Below are 21521 nucleotides of genomic sequence, written 5' to 3'. Positions count from 1 at the left end.
CTCGCCCGCACAGCCCCGCGCCGCGAACCAACGCGCTTCCGCCCGCGGCCGCCCTCGCTCGATGATGTCACCCCGTCAGAGTTCCGTGCTGACATCACCTTTGACACAGGGGTCCTGGCGAATCAGCAGCAAGTCGAGCAGCTGTCTTCACCACTGAAGCTGCTGCCAACCATGCCCCCTCAAAACAAGCACCCCATTTCAAAGTCATCAGGGTCTCATCTCCAGCCGGCGCTAGCTGTAATTAAAGGGAACCAGGCATGCCCAGCATGTTTCTGCATGGCCCAGAGGACACTGGGATGCCTAGCTGCTTTTAATATACTCTGAGTCCCCCGTTTACCCAAGAGCTCCCACCTTTTCTGCCACTACCTGTGTATGCTCAAAATGGACATTGTCTGTATGATACAGAGGGAAACAGAGACTCGGGCAGCTGCACCCATGGGTCTTAAACTGCCGAAGTGTGCATAAAGAATGAGTGAAACCAGATCTGGAGGCAGGCAAGAACACACACATGCAAAAACATACACACACATGCACACACGTGCAAAAACACACACACACACGTGCAATAACAAGCACACACACGTGCAAAAACACACATAGACACACATGCACACACGTGCAAAAACACACACACACACGTGCAAAAACAAGCACACACTCAAAAACACACACATACACACACGTGCAAAAACACACGCATACACACACACACGCACACACGTGCATACACGCACACGCACACATGCAAAAACACACATGCAGGCACACGTATAAACACAACTGCACACAGACATACACACCTATACTCTTATGCACCCAGGTGTAAACATGTAATAGCAGGCATTCACGTGCACTCACACTCAGAAAAGCCACATGACCACGGGCACATGCATGTAAACACACGCAGGGATGCACACAAACACACGCACGCGCACACACACACGCACACACACACGCACGCACGCACACACGCGTACACACGTGCACGCACACACACACACTCACTTGGAAGCTCTCCAGCTTGGCCCCACAGCTGACGAGCAGGACTCTGGCCAGGAGCAGGAGGAAGGGGTTGGACACCAGGCTGTACACGGACTCCCCGTCCAACACCAGGCTGTTCAGGAGGGCTGCAGTCAGAGCCTGTGGCTGTGGGGGGGGGGTTGGGGGGGCATGGGGGGGCACAGAGTTACTACCTTCAGACCATATTCCCCCACACCAGGAGCTGAACCGAGCTGTCACATGACACAAGCTTCCAAACACACAGCTAGAAATCCAGCCCTGAAGACACTTCTTCCACGGTAAGAAATAAACACTTTATGTCTCCATTGTGCCACTGGTGTGATGGAATTCCACAGAACCAGAGAACCCGCCCGTAAGATGTGCAGCTCAAACTGCCACCGCATCACACTTTCACAGCATCAACCCCGTTTCATAAAAAATACGCAATTAACGCTCCTGAAAACAATGCTTTTATCGTTGCAGACCCACGCTACACCCACACCTCACTTTAAAACAATGGCAGAAACAGATCAATTACCATATACAATCTCCCCACCCCCCCCCCACCAAGCCCCCACACGTTCCACTCAGAGCACGCCGCTACGACAGCATGCATAAATCACAGCTGCAGGAAAACCCCGCGGACAGCAGAACCGCCAACCATCTCATCTCTGGAGGAACGGCAGACTGAGCCGACCAATCAGGGGGCGTTCCAGAGGGCGTTAGCAGAAAGCTAGCTACCCTAGCCCTGGCGTAATTGGGACCCCAGAGATGGGTCCATTATCGGCCCGTGCCCCCCACCACACCCCCTCATACATCCTCATTATGCCCTGTGCTGGCCTTGCAGGGTCACCCGCCCCCACCATTTATCACCGGCAACCAACGTCATCCCCCCCCCCACCCTAGGCCCTTAACACTGGTCCCCTTCTCAATTAACAAGTCAAATATTGCTCCCCCCAGTGCTGGGAACACCCTTTCGATGGTAGAGCCCATCAAAGTGTGCTCGACTGGACGTCCTGCACAGACAAGGGTGCAGCCCCGCCTCTGTCTTATGTTTAAAATGGGCTGGGCTGGGACGCGCCACGGGGGGGGGGCGAGTTTTATCTGTTTCAGAAGGGTGAGGAACCCAATAAACTCAGGGTTCACTGGGATTCCATTACACAGGAAAAAACTAAATGTGTTTAGATGGTGAGCAAAACTGTACATGTTTATCAACCAAGCCAAAGCTGTCTAGAACCAACAAATGGCATCAACAGCAGGCCTGGAGAACACCCTAAAGGAAGAAATGCCTCCATTTTGCATCCTATTACTTACGTTGGCGGTAGTAACACATACCAAATACAAATGAATTTTTTTTACCACAACCTATAAATTGAAAGTCTTCCCAATTCTGTCGTGCTTAGCAAAACAAGTCTTCCCATTTGACACTGCAGTGCAATTCTTCCCTTTCCCCAACATCTCACTGACATTACAGAAAAAGTATTCACGAAGAAACAAGCTTGGGGCAAGGGGAACAGAAATGGCTGTCTAGACAGTCTTTCAAAAAATTTTAAAAGACGGGAGCATCATCGAGTGTCAGTCGACACATAGCCTATAACAATTGATTTTGAAATCACAAAGATAATGACAAGTTAATGAGAGCACGAATGCCATCATCCATCTAACAGTGAAGAGCACTACATTATAAAGCAGACCGTTTTATCACAAATCGTACTCTAGCTACTTGTATTACTTGTATTGACATTTTCCACAGGAAGGTAAAATTGTTAAATGGGGACACTTTTTACTGACACAAATTTGAACGTCAGCTCTTGTATTATGGCACAGGAGGCAGAAACGACAGTTTGAATGCCGCTTCAGTGAAGCTTTTGTGCTGAAATGCCGAAACGCCGTGATCTGATCTGATCAACAACCCCGAGATTCTGCAGAGATGGATGAGGACACTGAACCGAGAGAAAACCAAATGAAAATAAAGGGGATCATAAAACGAATTTATCAGTTGTTAGCTGACTGAGATACTTATCCGCCAACAAGCCGGACCGCCACGCCAAGCCTGGATGAGCTCAGCTAAACGGAAAGCATTTTTAAGTTGCCTGCTTCGACAGTTTAGCTGGCTAACGGCAGCTTCTACACAACACAGGGTCAGCGCAAAACTGTGAAAGCGGTCTAACAAAGACATTTTCAGGGGCCTAGAAAACTATGTGGTGCTAAAAAGACTGGATTCGTTATTTTTATTTTTGTTTTTTCCACCAAGAAAGTATACAATACTGAAAGAGTGCAATTGATCTTCTTTAAGATAAACACAATTTTCAAAGTGTACATTCTGCTTTTTTGTTCTCGGCCATTTTGAAGTTGAGTAATGCACGCGTGATAAGCATTGCATTAGCATTTAGCAGACGCTCTTACGCAGAGCGACTTACACAACTTTTCTACACAGCATCTACACTGCATCCATTCATACAGCTGGACATATACTGAAGCTATGCAGGTTAAGTACCCAGCTCAAGGGTACAACGGCAGCGTCCTACCCAGAGATCGAACCTGCAAGACCAGCTCCTTACCCACTGTACTACACTGCTGCCTGACAAGCATTCTGGTCCACTATAAATTGTAGGGAATCTACCGGAGAAAGAGCTAAACTGAGTGAAATTTGGGTTGAACAGGACGTGCCCTTCTGGGGGGGGGAGGATACCTCAGAGAGGGGCTGCAGGAGGGCGGGGGGGAGGATGTCCTGCGGGTGGACGGTGACAGGGGGGCCCGTCCAGTTACTTTGGGCGAAGAGGTGAAGGCAAGCCACCGCCAGGACGTACAGCACCTTCTCCCTGTGAGAGAGAGAGGGATGAACAGAGAGAGAAAGGGAGGAGAGAGGATGATAGAATGAGAGAAAGAGAAACAGAGAGGGGGTGAGACAGAGAGAAAGTGTGTGGGAGAAGAAGAGGGGGGAAGTGAGAAAGACAGGGACAGAGAGATAATGTTAGAGAGGGGAGAAGAAGAGAAGAGAGTGAGACTAGTGACATAAACCAGCGTAAGCCAGTGTAAACCAGCATAAACCAGCATAAACCAGTGTAAGCCAGTGTAAACCAGTGTAAACCAGCACTGCGAGACGCAGATCCTGCTGCAAGAGAAAGTCAGGGAAGAGAGGGAGGGAAAAAAAAAAACCCCACAGAGTCGACAGATGAGCGCGTAATGGTGAAATATACATCGCCCACACAGATACCCCACCGGAGAGCAGTAGATGTTAAGCTGCCCTTATTAAAAATTAATAATTCATAGCAGCAGGGTGCCTGGTAGGAGCGAGGAGAGAGCGGCGGAATGGCGTTCCCGCTGCCAGAGGAGCAGGGAGCGCTTCGCTGTCCTCATATTATACGCCAATAAAAGTCACCACCGGACACCTGGCCAATGCATCAACGTTTCCCCTCCGCTGTTAAACTGTACAGTCGGTGGGCCACCGCTGCATGAACGGACAAAGCCGCGATTGGCTCATCTGAGTTCAGAATCTCAGCGCTGAAGCTCTGCAGGGTATGGCAGTGACAGCGGGGGCCACCGCTGCAATAACGGTCAAAGCCGTGATTGGTCCATTGATTCGTTCGCTGCTGAAGCCTGTAGGTGTGCTGTGACAGCGGGGGCCACCGCTGCAATAACGGTCAAAGCCGTGATTGGTCCATTTGAATTTACGTTCGCTGTGCTGAAGCTCTGTAGGGTGTAGCTGTGACAGTGGGGCCACCGCTGCAATAACGGTCAAAGCCGTGATTGGTTCATTTGAATCGCTGTGCTGAAGCTCTGCAGGGTATCGCCATGACAGCGGGGGCCAGCTCTCTAACCTCTCTGCTCGGTCGTCCTCCGTGGCGTCGCTCAGGTAGGCCAGGAAACGCCTCTGCAGGTAGGCCTCCACCGTCTCCCCATCGCCGCTCTCCCCGCCGAGCACGTCCAGCACCACGGGGCTCAGGAGCACCCCCTCGAAATTACCCTCCAGCAGGGACTCCAGCAGCGAACCACTTCCTGTGGGACAGGAACAGGAAGTGACATCAGCAAAAAGTAGCAGACACACAGAAAACGCTCGCTAATTAGGGCCTGTGAGGACTCTCAATGCATTACTCAACAAACACAGTGAACTGATATGACTGGTCTTGACTGTGAACCACTGATCAGTCTCTAATGCATGATCAGCGGTCCTCAAAATCTACATCATGACCTCAGAATCAGGACACAGCTAAACTACAAAGGACTATTCTGCTTTGAGGCCAAACCTCATTTTTAAAAGCGTAAAAGAAAATATAATTGAATGCCTTAGCAAAGTCGCCATTACCTTAAGCACACACCACTCAAAACAACTATGTCAGTAAATGAAGCCTCAGCATCTTCCGGCATGACCACCTAGTAGATCCCCTGCCTGCCCCCCCCCCCCCACTCTCCCATTCCTCAGCAGTGGGTTGACTAAGCGTCCCTCCGGATTGGGACCCCGGCCCCCACCCTCCTCTTCCTCAGCAGCGGGTTGACTAAGCGTCCCCCCGGACCGGGACCCCGGGCTCCCTGGCGTTCCGTACGCCTCACAGCTCTCTCCCTTCCTTCGCCGTTGGCTTCTCATTATCATTCAGAGCGAGCCGCCTCCCCCCCGTACGGCAGCCGGGCCGAACGATTCCCCACGGAGGACCCCTCAGCCGCGCGGAGCCGCAGCAATCACAGGCGCTATTATCGCAGGCGTCGCTGCTCGGCGCAGACGTCGCTGCTCGGTACAGGCGTCGCTGCTCGGGTGCAGGCGTCGCTGCTCGGCGCAGACGTCGCTGCTCGGCGCAGACGTCGCTGCTCGGCGCAGACCGTCGCTGCTCGGGGCAGACGTCGCTGCTCGATGCAGACGTCGCTGCTCGGGGCAGACGTCGCTGCTCGGTGCAGACGTCGCTGATCGTGCGACGTCGCGATCGTGCAGACGTCGCTGCTCGGTGCAGGCGTCGCTCTGCGCGACTCGCTGCTCGGCGCAGACCGTCGCTGCTCGGGGCAGACGTCGCTGCTCGATGCAGACGTCGCTGCTCGATGCAGACGTCGCTGCTCGGGGCAGACGTCGCTGATCGGTGCAGACGTCGCTGATCGTGCAGACGTCGCTGCTCGGCGCAGACCGTCGCTGCTCGCCGCACACGTCGCTGCTCGGGTACAGACTCTTTTCGGCCATCTTCCAGCCGAGGAACCTGGATCGGTGCAAATCGCGCGGCGTCCGCACGGGTCTAAGACACAGCCGGGGGTTATTAGCTCTTTATTTGAGGAGGGAGGCTGTCGGCCTCGTTAACATTGATTGCGCTGTTCCCCCTCCGGTGGGTGGAGAGGGGGCCTGGGGGGGTGGGGAGGGGGGGAGCCCAGGCGACGGCCCGTAAACATGCGGGATATCGGCGGATTCGGAGGGGAGGCGTTAAATTAATTCCCAACATTCCCCCCCTCCCCCACACTTTCAGCAATGCTCGGAACCTCCGCAGTACAGACCGCCAGACATCAACGCCTTCACCAGGCGCGTTAACTTACCGGCGTGCGCGAGCCACAAAGCAATAACCCTAATTTCAGTCCGTGAACGAAAAGCTTAAACCTCATGATAAATCTCAACATTTTACAATTTTTTTGTGTTCATCTAATGAGGTCATTCATCAAAGTCCTCAATATCAATTTCACAGACAGCAATGGAATATCAAAATAAAGACAGGAGACACTGTGAACATCCGGACTAACATAATGTTGGATGAATGTCCGTGGAGACAGATCGCATAAACTGAAAACTGCTTATTGAATTATAAGACAGATGCAATACACAAAATAACCACAGAAGAAGAACACGACATGTACATGTTGTCTTCTTGCCTGGGAGGACCAAGAAGGCAAACTAAGCATAACCCCCAAGTGATATCCATGCAGCTATATAGTGGGTTAATAGTTGGATTTTTCTGAAATGGCTAAAAAGTAAAGTTCGGACACCTGGTCAAAAAGACAAAACGGGCCCTGAGGGGAACAGTACATAAAAAGTTTTCCGCTAGATTTTCCGAACACGTTAATAGTTAGAGTCTAATTACTGGCCCGCGAGGTGTGAAGATATTTCAGCCCTCTACAGATCCAGTAAAAAAAAAAAAACCCCCCTAAGGCTACTGTGAAGAGGAAGAGACGTCGAAAGAGAAGAGGAAGGCCTCGCTTTATGGGAAACAAACTGAAAGCGTTCCGAGCGAAGCTTCAGCTGCTGTTAATAACGTTTTGCCGAGTGCGCGAATTTGTCACGGCACGGTAATTAAGGCAATTTTTAAAAAATAATAACCAAGACGACAGCACAATTCAGACAAGCCCTTTCGCATTGTGCAGCCTATACAGCAGAGTGGTGGGGGGGGGGGGGGAATTACACAGAGAAGACACAACTGGCAGCGACCCGCATCTTAGAATTTTAATGCCAACAGCAAAATGGAGGGGGAAAAAAAAACACTCAAGATCAGCAGGATGCCAGGGACACCACACGCAGCGCAATTTAAAGCACTTTAAGACAAATCTCCATGTCAAAATAACGCTGCTCTTCATCAAAACATGAAATAGCATGAAACGGTTTCGAGAAAGGATGGATTCTTCCACACATCGTTTTCTGCCAACAGCACAGGTTAGCTCATGTGAGCAGGTGTGCTACGATGGGCATCACCGTGCTAAATATCAGTCTGCATGAAAAATGCGTGTAAATGCTTACTATGCACCCTTTCCAATTGCTTACAAATACCATGTAGAAATGATGATTAGGCAAACGATGGACAGAAAAATGTTATTTTATTAACACACCCAGTGTTAGGCATGCATGCACGCAGACAGTAAGTACATACAGTGAGCTCCATAATGCTTGCGACAAAGACATCTTTTTTTTCCTCTTGATTTGTCTATACTCCACAATTCTACATTTGTAGAATCAAACTATTCACACGTGGTTAATGTGCACTCTCTCAGCTTTTGTTAAAGGGTATTTATTAATATATATTTTTTGGTTTCACCATGTAGAAAGTATAGCACTCCTAATATAAAGTCCCCACCCCCATTTCAGGGCACCATAATGTTTGGCCAAAGGGCTTCACGCGTGTTTCTAGTCAGGTGTGTACAATTGCTTCCTCAGTGCAGGTGTAGGAGAGCTTTCCGTATCTAGGCTCGATTCGAGGCTTTTGATTGCCTTTGGACTCTGTTAGTGTTATCCGTCAACTTGAGGACCAGAGAGGTGTGCCAATGAAAGTCAAGGAAGCCATTATATGGCTGAGAAATAAGAAAGAAAAGAAAAAAAACAATCAGAGACATAGGCCAAAACCTTAGGCTTTCCAAAATCAATTGTTTGGAACATCGTTAAGAAGAGAGAGAGAGAGCACTGGTGAGCTTAGTAATCACAAAGGGCAAGGTAGGCCAAGGAAGACCTCTCCAGCTGATGAACAAAGGATTCTCACCATAATGAAGAAAAACCCCCAGACACCTGTCCAACAGATTAGAAATCCCCTTCAGGCGGCAGGCATGGTTGGGTCAATGACTACTGCCCACAGAGCATTTCCCAAACAGAACTACAGAGGCTACACTGCAAGACGCAGACCACTACTTAACCGCAAAAACAGGATTAGTTTGCTAAGTAGTACCTAAAAGAGCATGCAGAGTTCTGGAAAAAGGTCTTGTGGACAGATGAGACCAAAATTCCCTGGTACTGTTTTCACTGCTGCACAGCCAAATACCCCTCTGGGGACAAATAAAGTTCTGCTTGACTTGACTTGACTTGTATCAGGGTGGCAAGATGATGGCAAGGGCAAAGTGTAGAGGGCAAAAGGAACGATTCGCGATCTGTGAAACATGGTGGTGAGGGTGCTATGGTTTGGGCATGTATGGCTGCCACAGGTTCTGGTTCACTTGTCTTCATTGATGAGGTAACTGCTGATAGCAGCAGCTGAATTAATTCTCAAGTGTACAGAAGCACCTCACTGTATCTACTTGAGTTCAAGCAAATGCCTCCACACTCACTGGACACTGCTTTCACCCTACGACAAGACAATGATCCCAATCATACTGCTATAGCAAAAAAAAAAAAGCGTTTTTCAAACCAAGAAAAATTGACAGGTCAAGTCATTCATCTGATCTGAATAATTTAACATGAGTTTCATATGCGGAAGAGCACGGAAGAGCAAACGTAAGCCAGCTACCCCCAAAACAAGCAGGTGTTGAAGCTGGCTGCAGTTCAGGCCTGGCAAAGCATCACCAGAGAAGGCACTCAGCACCTGGTGATGCGTATGAATCATAGATTTCAGGCTGTCATTGCATGCAAACGAAATTCAGGAAAGTACTAAAGCAGAACACTTTCATTTACATAACATGAATATGTCCCAAAAATTAGCGGTCTGAAATGGGGGGCTATGTATAAAAAGTGCTGTTTTCTACATGGTGAAACCAAAGCGTATATAAAAAATACCCTTACATAAAAAGCTGAGAATGTGCACTTTAACCACATGCCGTTCGATTAGAAATCTAAAATTGTGGGGTACAGAGACATATGAAGAAAAAAAATGTGTTTGTCCCAAACACTATGGAGCTCACTGTATGCACGCACATAAAGTCGTACGTTTCATTTAAGTTGGGACAATGTGTAAGTCCCCGCGGCGTCAGGATGACCAAGCGCAACCAAATAGGAACGACATTCATTTTCCCAGCGTAATCATCCCCCACCCCACCACGTGACATTATAAATTATTAGTTTAAAAAAATACATAATCAGACAATACTTTGACATATTTTATAGTTACTACATGCTTTGATACATCACTTTAAATTTGCCACTGATAATCGGGCACGACAACGTCCTTTTCTCCCTAGCCCTGTAAATACGTCAATAAAATAGTAACACTGTACGATGTCCGCAGTTTATACGATAAAATTACCGTTCTTATTCCCAGCACAGCTGCATGATGACGAAGACAATCCGCTAAGGCCATGTGTCTCAACAGCACATAGCCTTCTAGTGTACTGAATAATCGCCAGATGTAATAATGTGTCGATCAGAACGCGTTTCCACACCCAAGAGAGACAATCAGCGGGCTACTGATCTTCATCTGCAGACAGTAATGTTACACCTTACTGCATTACACACGATGTACATGTCCTCACGTTACCGAGTTGCTTTGCGGTGTTTTTACGTTTGTTTAATGTTGTCCGAAGTCTATTTTTTTATGGCTATCATAGTTAATGCAGACTCGAATGTTAGTCATTTAGGCAAGTTAGCGGTGAAATGGCATTTAGCTAAACGGAAAAATATCATACTATGGACAAGCCAGTAAGCGAGTAGTTGGTTACTCAATGTAGCTCGTTAAGTGGCGGAATAGTGTGTAATTACAAAGTAACATACAGTGTAGCTATATGCCATACATAAGCTAACAAGCTAGCGAAAAATTAGACGCATTTCAAATGTTAGGTCCATATGAACCCAGATTTCTCTCGTTTTCAGTTGAATTGCAAATAACAATGAGACTGCGAGTGATATAACTACAAATCACATGGTGCATATGTTCTGTGATCTAGAAAACCCAGCACTCCACATGAATTCGTAAACGCATCACACCAGCTAGTGAACTTGATATAACACACCGGACAGCACATTCAGCTGCAACAATTAACCCCGACGAGTTTGCTAGGAAGCTCAGCATTTAGACTAACCTAAGCGTTTGCCACATTTTATCTCCCAATGTCCACGATGCTGTATATCGCAGCAAGTTAGCTAAGGCAATAGGTTCGTATGTGTTATGACAGCTCGTTCAAATGCACACAAGCGAACTAGCTGCAGCCAGCACGACTCAAACTGGTATTCAGTTTGTCAGCTGGTTACCTTGCCAACTTCCACTCAAGGTTTGCCACTCCAGTCCCTATCGAATAGCCCCGGTAAGGATGTCCCAATACTGAAAATTAGCAGGCAGGCAAGCAGGCTAACGCATGTGGTCATATCGCAATCCCATGCCACAAACCCGCCATCAAACTTGACAATCGTCGTATACTGCCGTAACAAGTCAATTTTTAAATATTTTCTGTTTTCTATTATTTGTCCCGGCTGAAATGTTCTTTAACAAACCTGCAGCGCTTGAATTATTCTGCTTCCACTCCGTTGCTTCGCTGTCTGTGAGAAAGCCTCGGAGTGCTGCTATCTCCACGTCCCACACCATAATTCCGAAACGTGCCGCACAAAGTGACGGTGGCTTCAACGCGAACTGGATTTAATTTTCAATTGTTGTCCTCTCCTTTCGGGGGATGTTGCGCCGCTTCTCTTCGTGTTAAGCTACGAATGTGTTTGTTACTGCCCATGTGCTACAAGAAGCATCAGTGAGCAGCCATGACAGCTTCGCGTTGCATCGTGGGAAATCCTATCAGGGAGGGTCATTAAGGGATAGTGGATATTTTTACTATTTGTTCAAAAACACATGATGCGTCCTTCTTTCAATTCCTGTGAGATGCATAGCCTACGTAGCCTAATGTATTCCACCGAACGCTACGGGAAACGTTAACCAGATTATGGTGCTATAAGAATAAAACGGAAATATACGCATGGATCCGCATTAATTTACTACGATATTTTTGACCAGGTTTTGACGCATTGAGAGCAGAGGGGGGATTAACTGGTAAAGATGCCTTCTGAAAAAAATTAACGCAGGAATCTGGGGAAAGTCAACTACGGGATATAGTAGTTGGAACTGTCACGATGCGGAGTTACTAAATGTACCACGGTTAGAGATAGGATTATAATTTTTTGTCTGCTAATTTCCCTTTTAAAGGAATATTCTAAATTACTGAAATACAGCAGGTTATTTAAAATAGTCTTCTGTATTCCAAATAGAGGCAGTTCATTTTTCCTCGTGAATTTTTCTGGGGGAATTAAGAATAAATGCAGATATTTATTTTAATGTCATTTAATTGTTTTAACCGAACAATTGGTATGTTTTAGATGTGATGAAACAAGCGCGAATCCGCAATAGCTGCGACCGCACACGCGCATGCATCCATGTGTGCATGCATCAACGGACACACCCTCACACAAACACGTGACCTCTTCTTTGGCTCATGACCAACCTTTCCACAAAATCTTGTGCAAATCTGTGAATCCATTCGGGAGTTATGCGCCTTTTTGTGATAGCCCACGTCCATCGCCATGCCCCCTCTTGGTCAATCAGCCTGAAAGTTACTCAGCCCTACTAAGGCCATGACCAACCTCCATGCCAAATTTCAGCCTCCTGGAGCGAAAACTGTGGCCGCTACAAAGTGGGACACTTTTTTGGACCAACCAACCGATCGACCGACCGACAGACAGAGCTACAGAGATGCGGTCGGAGCTAAAAAGTTACACAAGCTACAGACTTGACAAATTCCGTTCCAAAGAAAAAGAGGACGTCTTGCAGTGACTAAAATAGATCAATCAGTGAAGCAACTGATAGACCCCTTTAGGCAAGCCAAACAGTCAAACGTTGAATTGCTTTTCCCAGCAATGATGGGTGAAGCCTATCTGTAGTCAGGCATCTTCCATCTCTTCCAAGGCGCCACCCAAAATGAACAACCTTGATAAAAGTGAACAACAGACTGTGTGAAAAGAAAATACACGTGGAGCCATATTGCAATTCTCAAACTAGTGCAAAACATTCTGCTTTAACAACGATCCGAACGAATCAACAAAAACAACACTTTTCTCAAATAATTTTATTTCGGCACAAAATGTGTGTCACATTAATTCACAGCCCCTATTTTCGGTATTACGTACACCCTCTCTTCTCATGGATAACACTACACAGTTGTCTTTATGGTATTTTATAAGATTGGAGAACATATTGGGGGATCTTTGACGGTATCTAGAACTTCGAACATTGGATCATCTAGAGCTGCCAATCGTATTTCGAGTATCCATCTTGAGTCTATCAACACTTCTCAGAGCATGCCACTTCCTTCCAACAACGTCAATACCTACATTTCTGAAATCTAGAGACAAAGATTTGGGACATAAAAGGACACAAGCCCTACGATTCATAAATTGAGCTCCAGGATTGGTGCAGATCAGATACTTTATCATCTCTGTGCAGGTGATTGGCTGTTTGTGTTTCAAAATGGTGTGGTCGTCCTTCGAGACTCTGAATAATACATTAAAAAGTTCAAGCTGTATTTCTGAACAATAAAAAAAAATTAACATTCATTTACAAACTGCACTACAATCACAGTCAATCCTGAGAAGTGTACGCACATGCCTAAACATATGCATGCATATACTTAGAAAACATATATTTTGCATGATGCAGCCCCACTTTATTATTGCTTTTTTTTGTTGGGAAACCATGGGCAATATCTCAATTTTAGTCATTTTCATCGTTTGTTCTCTCCCTCGTTGGTTTTCTGTGTCTGGGCAGGTCTGTGTGTGTTCGCAGGCCCTAGGAGGGCATTCTCTTTATAAAAATTAGAAGGGTAATTTGTCTTGATTATGCAAAGTGGCTGAGGGCCCTTGGGTTGTGGGAGTGGGGTTCTCTAACCCAAGGTCAGGGTGGATTGGCCATCAGAAGACTATACTGTAATGGGGGAAGGGGGGTGGGGGTGGGGGCGGGGGGGAGGGGCGAGCTCCCACACAAGCCTGCAGTGATGCATCCGGTACGTTCATCACGAAGAAAACATGATCTGTGACTATAACCATGAATATCAAGCAAAATAAATTAATTAAAAATGAAAAATAAAATGATTCATTTTATCCCCAAGAAATGTTCTTCATATATTTGATGATGATAATGAGGACAATGATCATTATTATTGCTACCATTACTGCTGTAGTCATTATTAAATAATTAATTTTGAATATTAAAGATAAAAACATAAAACAATCTATTATTTTGTAAAACATGATGCTGAAACTCTTTCTTACTTCAGGTAATAATTATCAACTGGTAACTTTAGGACAGAGCACATTGCCACGTTCAATACTGTTCTCATCCTTGAATCTCAATGAGATTCGGGTGAAATAAAGGTCACTAAAGATGGAGAGCATTTATGTTCTCCTCACAGAACAAAATAAGGCAGCACATTTTTTAAAGAATTCCAATGATTTCAGAGGACTCCAAAGCCATTACTGCGGGGTGTTGCTGAGCCTTTTATTTTACTGGAACAGAGGTGGTCAGCTTGAGTCCTAACACCAAGCCCAGCACCAATTCGATAATATGTGCCTGAGATGACTGAAACTCTAAGGTAGAAGAGGTCTTATTACAACAGGGTTGCTCCTTGAGGGTGGAAAAAGTCACGTTGCGCTTCAGTTTAATGAAAATTATCTCTCATCTGACCTTTTCCTATTCCCAGTTATTGGCTTAATTACTTCAGGAAGACTGTAGTGCGCGAGTCCGCAGCGATGACTAAGCTCGCGATCTGACATGAGACAAAAACAACAAAGTAAACGGCTGAAAGCCCCAGCGGCGACGTGGCGCATCAATCGAGCTCACGGCTGTCTTTCTGAAACACGACAGAGGATCTTCATTAAGCTTCTCCTCCTCCTCTTCTTCTCCCTACCCTCTCGCTCCCTCCCTCCCTCCCTCTTTATTCACGCGTGACATTTAAGAGTAACATTTGCATATTTTTTTTTTTTTTAAAGAAGAGCTCTTCGGCATTATTTTCAACCGCGAAGCGCAAAATGCATGCAGCTGTTTGCTCCGCCACACCGATTTATTTCCCAGAAGTCCCACTTCCTGATTTACCGTCAAGCTCGCGGAGGATAAAAGGCGCTTTCAGGGCCCGGGATTTGCATGGGAAGCGACGTCTCCCGCGCAGACAGATGCGCGTATTTCATGTTCAAGACTACAGACTGGACACCTGCGGTGTGCAGATGTTGTTTGATGCCTTTTGCGTGCGCCACATATCCAAGGCACACACACAAGCACATCCTCGCTTTGGCATTGATCGCTGGCATGGAGTGCTTCTGACTGTGGCCACGAAGGGAAGGGGAAAAGAACAAACAAACAAACAAACAAACAAAAAAAAAAACATTAAGAATATCCCCTAGACTCTATCCATTCCTTTTAACTATCCTATAAAACTTGTTCAGGAAAAAAAAAAAGAACATTTGTGCTAAGGGAGATAATTACCGGGGTACTGCTGACTTACACTGCTGCAGTCTAAATCACACCTACGCTGTGCATTATACAGGAGCCTGTATGGCTTCTGGACTCCAGTAGCTGGAGAGACAGGGATGTACACTACCTCTCTTGCTCAGAAAGGGCTGAGCCCTGCTGGTGATGGAGCTGTCGTTATTCAGCCATCGCTTAGTGTCCTCTCAGCTGACCAGCCCACAGAGAGACGCCTGTTCACAGAGCTCTGGAAAGCCTCTTCTACATCCAGCTTGCATTTTGAACAACCACTAAACATTTGTATGGTATCCAGTCGGGCAACATAGTTGATTATTTTTCTTTGTTTAGTTGACCCCCCCCCCCCCCTCCCCCAATTTTGTCTTGGTAAACAGATTAAACAATGCGGCTGGACACCGCAGTTCAACTCATTTTAACTCTCTCACACTGATAGCAATCAGTGCTTGGAAAGGCAAATCTAAACTTTAATAGCTTCTGTGTTCTGAAAGAAACAGCTCCAGGGGCTACACTTTTATCATTTCACATGCAACTCTATCCTTCTAATAGATGACTCATCCGGATCAGCAGACCATCAAATCCAATATGTCTCCACAATTATATTTCAAATATTGGTATTTAAATTGACCGGGAGTAACCAGTACGTTGTAATACTATATCATCACTTGCAAAAAAAATCATTCCAAGGTTTTCCGTTTATTGAGCAAAACAATCATCTTTTTTCATTTTTTAAATTTACATTTGGTTTCTGTTTGGGACCTCGCATTGTCATTCTTTCCCAAATTTAGACTTTAATTAATCTAATAGCGCCGTTCACAAAACTATTCTCAACAAAATTTTACAGAGGCACAATGTTATGCCTCAAAGTGTTTCCCCCCCCCCGAACTGAACCCAATGATGCATTTAAGTAATACTTCCATAAACAAAAAACACCTCATCTTATTCTGGGATAATCGCCTGGGATCAAGGGGTGAGCAGAAACACGAAATTGGGAGACGCACACGCGCATTGGCTCCCACTGGGGGGAATTTAAAAACGTGATGAAAAAATGAATGAAATTCAAACAATGTCTACACTTATTAAGTCTGTGATTAGAGTACAGGCGGCAGAACAATAGAGTGAAAATGACAAAGTTACAAATGCGCGTACTTACCGCGAATGCACTAGCGTCATCGGACGACGCACTGCGCACGTCTGAAAAGGGACGCTTGAGAAGTCAATCAGAGACGAGCCTGGGGGGGGGGGGGGGGGGGGGGAACAGAGACTGCTGACAGTTTTATGGGTAGGTGAGACACACACAGCCCTGTTTCCTTTATCAGGCCGCTAGTAGAGATCCCGAGGCCTTTCATCCTTTCATCCAGCAAGCGGCCGCTGGAATCGAACATCACCAAACAGTGACCTTGGGCAGTGACCTACGAGCATTAGGAGGTGAAACTGGATTCCTTCTGCGACGCCGTGGTGTTAAGACGTACGAAACAACAAGGTGTCCAGAAATTGCTGAACAAAGGAGAATAATCAATTGGGGGGGAAAAAGTGCAGCGTGTACAGGCTCATTATATATAGTGTTGCAGGCATTACGCGGGCTACAGGTTCAACTGTCACTGTCAAAGTGGTAAACGAGGGGGAGTAAACATGACTGACAGCTGTCCATCATTACATCCATTATGAAGCCCGCTTATTCCCGGTCAGGGTCGTATGTCATATGGGGGGGGGGCAATCCCAGCATGCATTGGTGAGAAACCCTGGACAGGTCATCAATCTATCACAGGGCACACACACCATTCACTCTGACATACTCACAGTTGTGGGCGATCTAGACCCTCCAGTAAGACGAGCCTGCACGTCTTTGGACGATGGGAGGAACCCAGACTTCCAGGAGTACACCCACATGAACACAAGACAACGTGCACATTATAGGGACAAAAGGCCCCGGTACCTTGCCAATGAGGTAACAGTGTTCACCACTGCACCACTGCACCACCCACACACCGCTGTCATTTTTGATAAACAACGGCAGCTTCCCTTGTACTTTATTCAGTTAAAAATCAAACTATAGAGATATATTGCAATTAACAAGTGTTCAGACTTCCATTAAATATAAATTAATCGGTATTTCTTGCAGAATTTTATTACCATCGATATGGAATTTATAAGCACATACTGTGTGCTGATGGTGGCACAAGGCACAACTAGGGAGAACCCGTAATTAACACATCGCATCGAAGTAACAGCTCTGTGATAAAGGACACGTTCAAAACTAAAGACAAAGTTCAAAACAAGACAAACACGATCTCGGGGGAGTGAAGTCTAGGCTCGCTTCTTTGTTGTTCCCGTTTGTCCCGCTGTCACGATAGGACATCGAACAGTTATCTTGAGATTCGCAGGGGGAAAAAAGCCGCGTCACGGCCTTATCGGTAACCACGGTAATACACTTCACAAGTTTTCTTTCTCCTTCATATTCGCTGTGGAGTTCAAAGCGCGGAATGAATAATGCATACAGGCCGGGCTGAATCACAGATATGAATCTAGCGAGCCGTCTTCTGTACAGTAATCCCTTCGTGTTTTAAGCTTGGTGCACATGCGCTTCATTAGACATTCTGAAACGGAAAAAAAGGAAATAAGTTTTTGAGGCTTTGCCGCAGTGTGATTCACTGCTATTGAGCCCCGTTGCTGAATAGCGCTGCACGTGCAGCCCGTGTGATCCAGGGGGGTTACAGTGGCCAGTCGATATAACCCAGGATCGTTTCAAATAATATATCATAATATATGGCTCTTCTATAGATTTATTTAGAGACGGCTTCATATGAAATGCAAAGCCCGCTGCAGCCTGACGCACATTACTTTGCGAGAGCAGGTAAAGTGACATTTTATTCGAAAATGTCCATTGCAATTTGCATCTTAAATAGGAAAAAAAATCGAACACTTTATGAGAAAGGAAGAGAAGTAGGCTGGCAAACGATACAGACACAGGAACCGTCTTCTGCACGTCACGTCCATATGATAAGTTGTCGCACCACTATAAAATGCCTTTCCCTGAGTACTGATCATTGGCAGTCGTGTTTTAAACACAAAATATACCTACACACAAAAATACCAATGCAGATTTATCCGGTGACTCAGGAACACCACGTTCTCTACTAAATTTACACAGGCGGTTACCCGTTCTGGTACTAAATAAGGAAATGTAATTTCCAAAATGTGAAAAAACACCCGCTGAACAGAAAACATTTTTTATTATATTTTTACAAAAGTAATTTCTTTTGGAGGGAAAAAAAGGATCAAAAACACCAAATGCATTGGCACAAGATGCATTTAAATTCCACAGTACATGTTGTAATCCATTACAACTCCTCTACAGATAGCTACAGTATAACGGCTGTGCAAAGAACCGTTTGTTTCTTCTTTTGCTTTTCAAGCCATCTTAACCCTCACTCTTGAGACTAATGTCATGTCTTTTTTTCTCCTCGGAGTCAAACCCGATTGCTGTTCACAAACGCAGAAAGACAAATGTATTCACAATCTGCCTTTTGAAGTTCCGTTTACACATCGGACGAATACCTTTCAGCATCTCCGCATGCACCCGCCCGGCCCCACGTTCCAAATCGTAAAAAGCTCTCACGAAGACATTTCTGCCAGAAGCGACTGAATTATTAATGTACAGGAATCTCAAATAATGGCAACGCCAGGGAGCCGTTAGCAGGTAGGTTTTTCTTCGCGCCTCTGAGTGTGCGCTGAATACCGTGTTATTTCCAGAGACTGTGAAGGGCACAAGCGTTTCACACGGCGCCCCTTCTTGATTTGATGGATACACACTCATACACACGCTTCCCATCCACCCAAACACCCTGAGATTCATATATTCGAGCAAAGTAAAACAGGTTGCATTTATTAAACTTGCATTTAGAATTAGTGAGGCAAAGAAAAAAAAATATCAGTGTACGCATTTTACTGAACATGTCATCCGCCCAGTAAAAAGGTAACGAGTAACCATAGCGATAAAGAATGTCCATTCAAGCCTTTATTGAAGTATACAGGAGTCTGTAGAAATCAAATAAGCAATGTAAATGGGCAACCAGAAGATTCCTTAAATTGAAGAAGTGTATGTGTTTTAAACTTTTTCTTTTAAATAGTATCCTTAAAGAATGACCAATATATTCTTGGTTACAACTGTCCTTGCACTAACAGTCAAAAAAAAATGTAAATTAACATTCAGTAAACATTCTTTTCTAAAGGTAGTTCCCTTATATATTCGTGATTTCCTCTGCCATTATGTATACATAAACAAGTTTAATAACATACCAATCAGTGGTTATTTCACAATTGAAAAATAAAAGCACAAAAAAGTTTACACTCTTTTACAGGTAAATAAAAGATAATTTTGTTTGTTTGGACTGTCTTATTATGGGCATAGCATAGTTTTGTGGGATTTTTGTCTTTTTTCTCTTCCTTTCGTCAGGTGTGTGTTTTTTTGTTTTGTTTCTTTTTTTCCTTCTCATTTTTAGATATTACTTAATTAGATTCTTACATACAAATATTGACAAAATGTTGGCTTGTGCTTCGAAGCCATCAAGTCTATTTAATATCAATAGTAAGAGTGGCGAGGAGGAGTGGCCCGGGGGGTCGGGTGGGCGGGTCAGGGGGAGGTTGTGGGAGGAGCTCATAGCTGGCCGTCGCTGCAGTGGGCGTCCTGGCTGCCACTCGGCTTCTCCGCGTCCTGATTGGGCGGCTCCTTGGCCAGGAGGGCCACGCTCTTCTCTGAGAACTCTTCTCCGTCGGGCTCCAGGCCCTCGGGACAGGGCAGCTTCAGAAGCTCCTCTCTCAGCTGGGCCGTGTGCCTCTGGGGGCGGAGACAGACCCGGCAAAGCGGTTAGCGTGGGACTGGGAGCGAGCGCACGCCCTGCTGTACACACCTCACAGGCACACACCTTACAGGTACACACACCTTACAGGTACACACACCTTACAGGTACATACACACCTTACAGGTACACACACCGTACAGGTACACACCTTACAGGCACACACCTTACAGGCACACACCTTACAGGTACACACACCTTACAGGTACATACACCTTACAGGTACACACACCTTACAGGTACACACACCTTACAGGTACATACACCTTACAGATACACACCTTACAGGCACACACACCTTACAGGTACACACCTTACAGACGCACACCTTACAGATACACACCTTACAGGCACACACACCTTACAGGTACAACACACCTTACAGGCACACACCTTACAGGTACACAAACAGTACAGGCACACACACCTTACAGGCACACAAACAGTACAGGCGCACACACCTTACAGGTACACAAACAGTACAGGCACACACACCTTACAGATGCACACACACCTTACAGATGCACACACTGAGCGAAACACTGGTTGTTCACACAGACGCACACCGATGTGCCGCTCGGTGTAATATTTGATTCTGCATCACTTGGCACAAAGACAAGCAGAACACAGCCAGGACGTAGCAGATAAGCAGAGCTTGCTTTCTGTCCACAGAGATCTGAATGATTCATGAGGAAACACTGCTTCGCTCGCATGCACCCTGAGACGGGCACAGGGTTTGGCAGAAGGGCTGCACTCCGTAACCCGTCCCACACGGAGAGAGGCCAGAGCCCGCAGAAATCCACCCCCCCCACCCCCCCACCCCCCCACCCTAATGGCGGCTCTTTGGCGTTTCATCTAAATGACCTCCCCACGAAAGGGGGATTATTAACAGTACGTATTAACCGTCACTGTACACAACCTGGGGATGGGGCTGCGTACTAAACTGCTGCTAATGCCCCATCCCCATGACGACAGCGTCGCCCACGGAAACGCCATCACCCCGCTCCGCTCAGTAGCGTCCTGGGGCCGGAGCCTGAGGGCTGCTGGGTAAAATAAACGGGCCAGAGTCCCACGTGGCTGACAGGGAGACTGGAGCAGTATGCTGGGGGGGTGAAAAGACGAACGTGTGAGGAGGGGGGGGGGGTACCTTGAGCGCGGCGGCGTGGTGGGACATGGTGCGGCCCACACGCTTGTCGCTGCTGTACTGCTGGATGTCGGCGATCCACTCCTCGCACTGAGCGATGATCTCCGCTCTCTTCAGGTACAGGTGCTTGTGGATCACCTGCGGGTGGGAGACAGGGGAGGGGGGGGGGGTTGGGTCAGTCCCGTGATCGTAGCAACGTCGTACAGCTCCCCGCCGCCCCCCCGTCCGGCTCGACGATTACACCAACCCAACGGCCCTGAGCGTCTGCGGTCACTGGGACCCAACCAGGGAGGAGCTACACCCCACCAAACGCCCCCCCAAATAAATCAAAGCTGCGATCTGCTGACCCTGAGGTGCCGGGCCGGAGGGAACGTGGTCTCCATGTGAAATTAAAGCAGGCGGTGAGGTGCCCCAGCGACA

The 21521-nt window shown here is 46.7% G+C and overlaps 2 protein-coding genes across 2 annotated transcripts in view; both read right to left on the bottom strand.

Moving 5' to 3' along the window:
• Positions 1–11378, bottom strand: part of ttc27 (tetratricopeptide repeat domain 27) — a 102395-nt gene extending 91017 nt beyond the window's left edge. Inside the window, exons 1-4 of the mRNA XM_064318121.1 lie at positions 11081–11378; positions 4821–4998; positions 3692–3821; positions 1006–1146 (exon numbers count right to left, since the gene is read on the bottom strand). Of these exons, the coding sequence (XP_064174191.1) occupies positions 1006–1146; positions 3692–3821; positions 4821–4998; positions 11081–11171 (540 nt within the window). The 5' untranslated portion in view covers positions 11172–11378. The remainder of the gene's footprint in view (positions 1–1005; positions 1147–3691; positions 3822–4820; positions 4999–11080) is intronic.
• A 7579-nt stretch (positions 11379–18957) lies between these two features.
• The window catches only part of birc6 (baculoviral IAP repeat containing 6), a 133345-nt gene continuing 130781 nt past the window's right edge, over positions 18958–21521 (bottom strand). Inside the window, exons 75-76 of the mRNA XM_064318120.1 lie at positions 21105–21239; positions 18958–19935 (exon numbers count right to left, since the gene is read on the bottom strand). Coding sequence (XP_064174190.1) covers positions 19756–19935; positions 21105–21239 — 315 coding nt within the window. The 3' untranslated portion in view covers positions 18958–19755. The remainder of the gene's footprint in view (positions 19936–21104; positions 21240–21521) is intronic.

The sequence above is a fragment of the Anguilla rostrata genome, chromosome 18, assembly GCF_018555375.3.
Source record: "Anguilla rostrata isolate EN2019 chromosome 18, ASM1855537v3, whole genome shotgun sequence".
NCBI classification, from domain to species: domain Eukaryota; kingdom Metazoa; phylum Chordata; class Actinopteri; order Anguilliformes; family Anguillidae; genus Anguilla; species Anguilla rostrata.
The sequence above is the reverse complement of the archived record's forward strand: the minus strand, read 5'-3'. Positions and strand labels throughout refer to the sequence as shown.